The sequence below is a fragment of the Strongylocentrotus purpuratus genome, unplaced genomic scaffold (assembly GCF_000002235.5).
Source record: "Strongylocentrotus purpuratus isolate Spur 01 unplaced genomic scaffold, Spur_5.0 spur5_scaffold_18, whole genome shotgun sequence".
Lineage (NCBI taxonomy): Eukaryota > Metazoa > Echinodermata > Echinoidea > Camarodonta > Strongylocentrotidae > Strongylocentrotus > Strongylocentrotus purpuratus.
The window spans coordinates 19,969,748-19,980,888 of NW_022145603.1; the positions used below are offsets into that span (position 1 = coordinate 19,969,748).

At 37.0% G+C, this 11,141-nt stretch overlaps 1 protein-coding gene across 1 annotated transcript; it reads right to left on the reverse strand.

Moving 5' to 3' along the window:
- Positions 1 to 1,101: 1,101 nt before the first annotated feature.
- Positions 1,102 to 9,236, reverse strand: LOC763486 (ovostatin). Its single transcript, XM_030988822.1, has 5 exons — positions 8,975 to 9,236; positions 3,328 to 3,526; positions 2,620 to 2,788; positions 1,829 to 1,884; positions 1,102 to 1,440 (listed from the first exon to the last, which is right to left on the reverse strand). The coding sequence occupies exons 1-5, from the start codon at positions 9,052 to 9,054 to the stop codon at positions 1,102 to 1,104; spliced, it is 843 nt and encodes a 280-aa protein (XP_030844682.1). The 5' UTR covers positions 9,055 to 9,236.
- Positions 9,237 to 11,141: the final 1,905 nt, after the last annotated feature.

The window sequence follows — 11,141 nt, forward strand, 5'->3', positions numbered from 1 at the left end:
TATTATGACGTCAGCAGATTTCTTGAAAATTGATTGTATCTCTGTAAATATTGATCAATTTTCATCCAAATTTTGATATGTTTTAGCTGAGACAATTCCCTACAGATGCAGTTGACACGAATTTTCATTTTGACGAAAGCATCATGGCGTATTTTTGCGATTAAAGGAGGCATGTCAATTTTTTACATTTAGCGTGTATTCTCTATGGGACATGACTTTTTCTCAAAACTGGATTCTACATCCTGTCTTTTGCGAGCAATATCTCCGTCGTTTTAGCTTTGTTTACGCTGAACTTTGAGTATGTTGTAGCTGAGACAATAAGCTATCACAAGTGTCCCCTTTATTTTTCGATCAGATGCCGGGATCATGCTCATATTTCAATTACAAAGTGGGATTTGTGCATTCCATTTTCCGTTTACGTGTAATCTCCATGGGAAATGTTTTGGTATATCGGTAACGCACTTGACTTCCGACCTCGAGGTCCCTGGTTCGAGTCCGGGCGTCTCCAACAATTTTTTTTCTTCACTTTTTTTTCTTTTTGACCATTCACTCTACCATCTCCTTTGAATATTAAAACACGTACAATCGCAAATAATGTAATAAACAACCATATTTACTTTATTATTACCCTATTATCAATAGATCCATTACTTTTTGCGTGTAATCCTTATGGGAGATGACTTTTTCTCAAATCTGGATTCTACATTCTTATCTTTTGCGAGCAATATCGCCGTTATTTCGGCTTGATTTTTGTTGATTTTTGAGTATGTTGTAGCTGAGACTATATACTATCTAAATGTTCTCTCATTTTTTTCAGTCTGATGTCATCGTGGTCTGTTGATGATAATCATCAACATCATCATGATCATCATCATCATCATCATCGTCATCACCATTACTATCAAGAACATCATCATCATCATCATCATGATGATCATCATTGTTTACATGTCTATATAACTTCTCCCTTTCTCAATATAGTAAATATTATAATATATCATAAGACTTGAAGACAGACCACCTAATTCGTCCCCATGACGAATTAAATGTCTAGTTATTATTATTATTATTATTATTTTTTTTTTTGGGGGGGGGGGGCTTTCAGTCAAAAGATATTGAGCCGAACCAATCAATGTGCGTAATAGCCCTGACTATGGTCAAACCCAAATCGAGAGCTGACCTAGAGGTCAAGACAACAGGTTTCTTTCTGTGTACACACAAATGATGATCTGTACAAATGTATCTCTTACCATACTCCTGAACTTTGAACTCTTGGATGGTCGTCCTCCCACCATGCACCTGCACATGTATCGTCCAGTTCCCGAGCTCGGATTCTTCCAGGAGTTCAAAGGCCATATCCAAGAGGCCATCGCTACTGACCTGATCTCTCCACTGTTGCATTCTAGTTCCACCAGGAGAGGTGATCCATACATCTTTTTTCTGTCATTTTGAAAACAAAATTAAGGATTTCCATACTATTATTCAACTATCCTGGTTATTTTGTCAATAACAAAACAAATGTGATAATTCCAGTCAAAATCTGCCCCAATAAAGCTCAGAAGCTAGAGTTTGATTTCTAGAAGAAAAAGAAAAAAATAAAGAAAAAATAAAAACATCTAAGTAAATTTACATGTATATAAAATCTCCAGGATAACCTGATAATTATCATCACATATCGTAAAATATACTATATAACTGTTGATTCCCCACAACAAAGATGCCATATCATTAGTAGTTAATGTTTCTTGGGGTAAATAGGTAGGTGTAAATAACACCTGACATATTCAAAACTACACCAACTATTTCTTTAATAGTGATCTCAACTTACATTTTCCGTATCGGGCAGCAATTTCGGGTATAGCACAGTCAGCACTCTGAACAGAACTAGTTGTAAGAATAAAAATAAGTACATTATTGTATCATCAATCAAAAATACTTGCACATAATATATACAGTCATTCCATGCCATATCATCAACAAATGTTAAATCCTACCCCCTTTTCATTATTTTGGATATGGAAAATAATGGTAAATTCTGATTACTTGTGTAAATTCTAATTATGTTAGTGTCAATAGCTTGGTTAATTGTTTATGTTGACGCCACCGCCGCCGTAAAAGCGGCGTCTATGTCTCGCTCTTGATATGCAGACGAGACAAAAACTGTTTTAACTAGTCCACAACTTTTAATTTCCCTACCCCGGCCATTCAACATGGTCTAGCAATACTTCTGAAGAGTACTATTAAGGCCAAATAAAAAAAAACATGTTTAGTGTCCTGTTTTCTTGAAAAAAAGGAAGGAGGAGGCCCTTTTTTTTTCTTTTTCAAAATGGCCGCTCGGTACATTTTCCATGACAGTCGGGCTGTTTTTCAAGATGGCTGCCGACATTTTTTTTTTTAATATAAAACAGAAATAGATCCATTTTAGCAGTGTTTTTCTTTAAAAAAAATAAAAAAATAAATAAATAAAAGATTTTTTAAAAAAAGATTAAAAAAAATAAAAATTAAAAATAGAAGGCGGCCCCCAGAAAGGAAGCGGGCGGAGACGCTAAACATGTATATTTTTTAAAATGGCATAACCCTTGGACAGATTAACAAAGGGACTGAACCAAGAGCCCTTACCTTTCTGTCCTGGCTGATAGATAGGCTTGTCTGACTGAATGAACGTCTGGTTCTTCACAGGGGCCACAGTAACAGATTTCCTGTAGGTCTTCTCCACGAACAGAGAACCTGGCGTTCGTTCCACAGACCACTCCACAAGGAGTTCTCCTGTTCTTGGAACAGCTCGGGACTTCATATATAATGTGAAAAATATCATAAAATTACGTCATTTCTTGGTGTAAATTGCAACATGTACAAAACATATTGTCATTCCTCACAATATCATTTTATGTCATATATCTTAAATATAGTTACAATTTCAAGGATAAATCAATATTGCAATAAATTCAAAGTAGTTATTAATTTTGTATTTTGAAGATGAAACTTCACTTAATTCCATAGGATAAGAGTGTAGTTCTCACAGGCATTTTTTTTTTTACCTGCATTGCAATCTTCGATCATTTCAACAAATGATTCATGACTTTTGTGGCTATAATTTTTTCCTTTTTTTGTATTAAATCATATATTCAATATGAAATAAAGGATTGGGTGATATGGAATTAATCAACCCAGAAAATCAGAAAGTTTATTTTGGACACAGTATAATGTTGACATGTACATCAGTGTAGTCTATATTGCCCTGTCGCCCCCCCCCCCCCCCTCCCCCTCCAAATATAAGTTTCTATAAAGAAAGGGGAGGGGTGGAAATTGAAATTGAAATCTACATACTCTATAGTAACGAGTATTTGTGGAAATGTCCACACATCCATCCCTCTCCGTACCCATCCAGGTGCTGAAAGGATGTGCATAACCCGGGAGCACTAGCCTTGCTCGGACTTGCATGTTTCCGCTGACATTTGCTGCTGTGAAGCATACTTTCTCGGTTGAGTTCAGATAGACTGTCTCGGGAAATGTGATAACTAACCCCCTGATGTTTTACAATTCATGGTTGTATCATAGAGAAAGGAAAAACAGAAAAATATCAATGTCACTACATTTATTAGCATTGCTATATCATAGAGCAGGGCGGGTCACCGATATACACATCTGGAAGTGCTCTGGTTTATTCGCTATTTCACTCTATCAAGTTGAGTTTCAAATCCCTGCCTAACAGCAGCATTAATGTCCCTAATTGGCACGACATCCACATCATTGCCACTCCAAATGGATACCAGAAAAATCAGTCAAACCAATCAAAACAAGTTTGAGCAAAATCAGGTAACTAATAAGAAAGTTATGAATTTTTGAAAAAGTATGTAAAACTATGGAACAATGGAAATCACTACACAAATTGCCAATTTGGTTATCAGTTTGTGACGTCATGTCTCACTATTTATCAATTGTATATAGTTTAATCCCATTAATTTCTCTTTTTATTCCCCAAAACTTGATTTCCCCATGCCTTTGCCCAGGTTATATGATTTTTATATCATATTGCGTGCATGACATTTCACAAATCTTTTATGAACTTTGAAGAATTGATACTTTTTTCTGAATATTGTATATTTTTTGGATGGCTATATAATTTGAGTGTGATACAAGAATAAATTGCTCGAGCTATGGCAATATTGGACGAGTCAAAGACGAGTCATATTGTCTTAGCCAGAGCAATATTTTCCTGTATCACACGAAAACAAAGCCATACAATATCATTATTATTATTATTATTATTATTATTATTGACTAGCGAAATAACAACATTTTGACTTACCTCGGTAAATATGGCTATGGCCCAAATTCACAAAGGAGGTTTAACTTAACCAATGGTTTAAACCCTCATTTACATAATCATTGTTTTTAAGCGTACCCTGCCTTGCTCGCATCTAATATTGGACCTCTGACTGTGTCGCGCTTATTTTGAGCTAATTTTGTGTGATATATCGCCATGATATTGATATCGATAGTTGAAGTTCCCGGATGGCTGAGCAATATGAATAGAATATTGGTTGGTCATCCGGGTACTGCGCTAAATATATTGAATACACTGATTTATTGTACCCCTTGGAAGCATCATCTACATGTAGATAATAATCATAATTATTGATTTTTATGTAAATAGTTTAAATCAAAATTCAAATTTTTCATGATTTAAATGGAAAACTAGATGGAATTTTGACTGCGCGCAGTCGAAAATGATGCCTCCACCATAGAGCAATTTAAACAAGTTTGGAGTTTAAATCTCCAGTGGTTCTTGAGATATCATGATAACAATCTCAATGTATGGAATTTCATAAGTTGACCTCTGTGACCCTTGACCTTTGACCTACGTGCTCCAAAATCTAATCAGATTGTCTTCCTATGGTGATACACACTATCATTAAGTTTGAAGTTTAAATCTCCAGTGGTTCTTGAGATATTATGATATGGTGATACATACTATCATTAAGTTTGAAGTGAAAATTCTCCAGTGGTTCTTGAGATATCGCGATAACGATCTCAATGTATGGAATTTCATAAGTTGACCTCTGTGACCCTTGACCTTTGACCTACGTGCTCCAAAATCTAATCAGATTGTCTTCCTATGGTGATACACACCATCATTAAGTTTGAAGTTTAAATCTCCAGTGGTTCTTGAGATATTATGATAACAATCTCAATGTATGGAATTTCATAAGTTGACCTCTGTGACCCTTGACCTTTGACCTACGTGCTCCAAAATCTAATCAGATTGTTTTCCTATAGTGATACACACTATCACTAAGTTTGAAATTTAAATCTCCAGTGGTTCTTGAGATATCATGATAACAATCTCAATGTATGGAATTTCATAAGTTGACCTCTGTGACCCTTGACCTTTGACATACGTGCTCCAAAATCTAATCAGATCGTCTTCCTATGGTGATACATACTATCCTTAAGTTTGAAGTTTAAATCTCAAATGGTTCTTGAGATATCGCGCTAACAAACTCAATACAAGGAATTTCATAAGTTGACCTCTGTGACCTGTGACCTTTGACCTACGTACTCCAAAATCTAATCAGATCGTCTTCCTATGGTGATAAATACTATTCCCGAGTCTTAAGTTTAAATCTTAAATGGTTCTTGAGATATTGTGATAACGGTCAAACGGGACGGACGTACGGACGGACAACCCGAAAACATGATGCCTCCGGCACCACCTTCGGTGGCGGAGGCATAAAAATACTCTATATGACAGTGCATTCACACAAATACTATCAATCTGACTTGGATGCTGGTGTCAAGAAATTAAAGACCCCTGTTACACATGCGTCGGCTTTTAAAGCCGGCCCTGGAGGTGGCCTCACGCCTGCAATTTGAAGCCGCCTCGAGTTCAACAAAACCGTTACATATATCTCAGGCCCGCAATTTTGCGTCTACACATATAGGCCGGCCTCACGTCGCCTTTTCACGAGCTGACGTTGGGGCGCATTCCAGAAATGATAAAAACTAAGAATAACATAAGAGAGGGTAATAGATGGAAGAAACAAAGAATAACATAAGGAAAGACAAAAAGAGAAAGTGGTAGAATTATTTAAAACAACCTGAATAACATCAGAGAAGGTAATAGAAGGAAGAAACAAAGAATAACATAAGGAAAGACAGAAAGAGAAGGTGATAGAATGATAAAACAAAGAATAACATATGGAAAGACAGAAAGAGAAATTAAGTGATAGAATGATAAAAACAAAGAATAACATGAGGAAAGACAGAAAGAGAAAGTGATAGAATGATAAAAACAAAGAATAACATTTATAAGAGAAGGTGGTAGAAGGAAGAAACAAAGAATAACATAAGGAAAGACAAAAAGAGAAAGTGGTATAATTATTATTAAAAAAACTGAATAACATAAGAGAAGGTAATAGAAGGAAGAAACAAAGAATAACATATGGAAAGACAGAAAGAGAAGATGAATGATAAAAACAAAGAATAACATACAGAAAGACAGAAAGAGAAATTAAGTGATAGAATGATAAAAACAAAGAATAACATAAGGAAAGGTGGCAAAGCGCGCCCCATCTATTATGTTGATATAATGATGACAGGTCACGTCACTTCCGCTTATAAGCCGGCCCTGAATCCACTTTGGTGTTACACCTACTGATTGCGGGACTGAGTCCGGACTCGGGCCGGCCTCAAACCACATCCAGAGGTGGACTGAGTCCACCTGGCCTCAATCAGTCAGGCTTTTCAAAAAAAGTTGGTGTTACACGTACGTCGAGCCGCCTCCGGGGCCGGCCTCAGTCCACTTTCAGACGTACATGTATGTGTATACAGGGGTCTAACTTAGATTCTTACTAGTCTATCTTAGGTGGGAAATAGGAATTTTATATTATCAATATAAAGAAAATAATTAGTGGATAGATCTAACTTAGTGTGGACATGACTTCACAGCCTCATGAGTGATCGATTTGCCAATTTGTCTAGTTATTTTCAAAGTTTTTCATGTCATTTCTTTTTCGTTATCCGATTTTACTCAAACTTTTTTTGATTGGTTTGTGATTTTTTCTGATTTTTCTGCTCCTAGTGAAAGTAACTTATTTTTGAGAGTGGACGTGCTCTTTAAGTTGGACTTGAACAATGGCAGGCCATTCATGCCACTGGCACTGGTTGCTCTCACCATATATGTATAATATATTGTTGAATTAATTTTTTTACGAGAGTATAAGTCATCATAGTAAGCCCCGTCCACGCGCCCGCCTCCCAGCTCAGGCCAGCGCCGCAGCGGGGTCGCACAGTGGGGTCGCACAGTGGGCCAGAATCGCCTTAAAGTGTGCCAAAACTCAAAATTGGCGAATGTGAATTTTTATATTTTTTTCATTCGCTTGGGGAAGAAAACATTCTAAAGAATATTTTTCCACCCATATTTTAATATTTAGCGAGTTTTAAAAGTGTCATATACCCTGTGAACATGGGAAAATCTATATGTTGCTCCAAAAATGATAAAAGAGGCAACTTTACAATAGGTGTTGAGAATTTATGAAGGGAAAAGCAGTCAATTTGATACTGCGTGCACTTTTTGCCTATTGGTAACCCAATTAGAAAATACAATGACCAAATTTATGAAAGCTTCATTTTGGGAAAAAAGAGCATTAGATTTCACCAAAAAAGGAAAAAATTGCATTTTTTTTATAAAAGTAGCATGTTTATTAGGATTCCGGCCGATTCCCGCAGTGATGTTAATCTCAAAATGTCCGCCCAAACCTAAGCTTTCCATGTATGATATTTCTTTTTGCCAAAATTTGCAACACTGCATGTGCAGGCGCTTTTCCTCCGCACGTCCATCGATTATTATTAGGCATAATCGGTACACATTTGTACTGTTTACATTTACGCAGAGCCGATTCAACGCTCGTCCGCGTAACCATGGCAACGCACAGTGGGCCAGGGAGGAACCAGTGCGCTAAAACTCATTTTTGGTGATTTATTTTTCTTCAATTCTCTTCTTGACCAGTTGAACTTTAATCCATTGAGGAATACCTCAGTAAAATATTTAGTTCCAGTAAGCACAACTAGGGTATAAATTTACTCCTTCAAACAGCAAAATCCTACATATTCACAGTTTTAATGCAAAAGTGACTGATTTTATAAATCTATCAATTTAACATGAAGTTCTTAAGTTATTGATATGAAATTGCTCTCACATATTCCTGATAGTTCATTTCGTTGCATGAATTGGTTAAAATGTATAGAAACACAATCTTCATTAAATATTAAAGGTTAATTCACTGAAAAATGGACTAATTATCCATGTTTTTTATAAATCCAGAGGAAACGTTTAGATTTCCGCAGAGTTCCGCTTATATTTTAATACCAACATTTTGTCTGATGTCTATGCTTTAAGTTGATACCAAATTTGGCTGCCCGATCTTGCCCGTTGTCATGTTAGAGCCGATTCCCCTTGCCACATTGTCCCGAAAAATATGTTTGTTTTTAGTCAGCGGCTGAATCATGAAGGATTCGTGGTCATAAATCACGGCGCTTGGGGGCGCGTGACACTTGTTCTGACACCGCGGACCAAAATAAACACATTTTTCGGGGCAATGTTGCAAGGAAAACGGCTCTAACATAATAACGGGCACAATCGGGCAGCCAAATCTGGTATCAACTCAAAGCTTAGATATCAGAGAAAATGCTGGTAGTCTAATACCATTTAAGCGGAAATCCCTGGACATCCAAACATTTCCTATGGATTTATAGAAAATAAAGCCCCGGAAATTAGTTTTGGCACACTTTGGTTCCTCCCTGGCCCACTGTGGGTCGGTGACTCGGCCGGAGCTCACACTGGAGCTCACTATAGATTATACGGCCCACAAAATATAACCAGGAACCCCACCGGTATCGCCGTGGCTAAAGCCGGGGCAGGACCGGTGCCATACTAGCTCGCGTGGCTAACCTACACAAGTCCATAACTCACCTTTCAGCTTCAACCAGTACAGCAGACAGTGACGTTAAGCACACAGCGACGATGAACGCTTCTAGGTGTGAATACTTCATCGTAATTGATCCTGATGTTGATCACGACGAGGTGATGGGAAAAGTTTTGACAAATCCAAACCGGAGTCGACTTTTATAGATCCTACATGTTTTTTTCAACTCATATTCTGCGTTCCTGGAATCGGGATGTTTATCGCGTCGTCTGCTGTGTAGCGCATGCGCGATAACTTACTTCACTGTATCGCCCACGTGGGTCGATATCAATGCAGACGAAAAATCAAACTTCCTGGAAAAAGCACGGAGCTCTGTATTGAAGTGTTTACAACTCAGTTCAGATGCTGTTAAAGGTAAAGACCAGTATTGGAAACGCCCCAATTTCAAAAAATAAAATGGAAGCTCTTACCAATCATGTGAAAGAATAATGTTAACTAATGACTAATACATGATGATAACATTTTTGCCGGGAAACCGCCTATACTAAATATATTTGGTAAATAAGTTTATCTACATGGTCTGTGAGAGATAAACTGCCGATCTGCCACTTTGATCGAGACATAACACATAACTCATGAATAGAAACTCAACGGGAGATTTGGTCTGTAATTTAGTGCTCACTACTCCGAGCCCCCCCCCCCCCCCCCCACACTGAGCGAAATATCGGTCGGCGCGATTTTGAAAGTTCAGCCCCCCCCCCCCCCCCCCCATTGGAAAATCCTGGACCCGCCCCTGCGTGTCTATGAACAAGCTCATTTATGATCAAGGATGTAGAAACACTCAGGAGAAATGATTGTGCTGACTATTATTTGGTATAACCCTGTTACCATTAAATTAATGACAGGAGTGGGCGAATTTACAAACAACAACATAACACGTCGTTCATAAATTTCAAGTTCTGATTATTTATTGGTCATATTTTTGGTCAGGTTCTTAAACCCGATGAGGAAATCCCTATGCCGAATCAAACAGAACCCATGGAGTTGGATGACAGACTTTGAGGAAGAAAAAGTGAAATCCGATTCAGATCACATCCCGCTATAGCTGTCTTTGTCAGGTTCTTGAACCTGATGAGGAAATCCTTATGTAGAATGAAACAGAACCCATGGAGTTCATACAGACTTTGAGGAAGGAGAAGTGGAATCTGACTCAGACAACATCCCGTTAGCTGCTCTTGGTCAGTAATAGCCCAGCATATATTTCACCTGTTATACTAGCATTTGTATTCATGCAATTTGAATCATAACAATTTAAATCATTATATACATGTATAATTATACAGTTTTACAAAATTCCCTTTATTTTTCTAAGGTTTACAAGACATAGTAAAAGTTATATCAGTAACATTCAAAATTACATTGTTTCTACACTAATTGGTTATTCCAAACCCCAAAATAACCGTGCTACAACATCCTAACATGTATCAGGACATTGCATTGCAGTCTTCATGTTTATTTTGTAACCTTCATTATTTTGCAAGCCTCCACCAGGGATAACAATTAGACAGTAGTCATGCTACAACATGACTTTGTGTGTGTGTGTAATTGGGTTTTTACAGACGTGTATCAATCAGATATGATGACTGTGTATAATGTGTGACAATTATTTAAAGAGGTTTCCAGGATGAAGAACATTTAAAGAACTAACAGAAAATCATAGATAGGAAGATGGTGTGTTCTAAGATTTGACTTACTACTGGGGAAATTACCAAGAAATTAGAAGGCTTTAAAATGAGGGCCACTACCTTTATTAGTTGGACAGGCATTATGTTAATTTTTCAGTATTGAATGCTATCAGTTACATAGAGTACCATAATTTTTGTCATTTCACAGAATTGCTTCTTTATTCAAACTTTTATATAGCATGCAGATATCACTTTTTACAGTGAAACAAACCCAGCCTGGTAACCAAATTATTGGCAGGACTAACAGCCTAAGGTTTTAATGGTTTAAATCTTTAATTGTATTTTAATCTGAATTGCGAATGAATTTAATCCGAACTTGAACTGAATTTAACTACTTAGTCTGAATTTATGAATCGAATTTTAGTCTGCATGTTGAACTATCGCATTTGTTGTTACCTATGTCCAAGTTAAATGTTCTACTCTGTACCCATCTGTATCTTATTGATGATTATAATGTGTAATCTTGTAC

Coding starts and splice junctions, on each gene's coding strand:
- LOC763486 (XM_030988822.1), bottom strand. CDS start 9,054: ATGAAGTATTCACACCTAGAAGCGTTCATCGTCGCTGTGTGCTTAACG. Junction 1,885..2,619: donor CTATCAGCCAGGACAGAAAG/GTAAGGGCTCTT, acceptor TCTTACAACTAG/TTCTGTTCAGAGTGCTGACT. Junction 1,441..1,828: donor TGCTGCCCGATACGGAAAAT/GTAAGTTGAGAT, acceptor TCAAAATGACAG/AAAAAAGATGTATGGATCAC.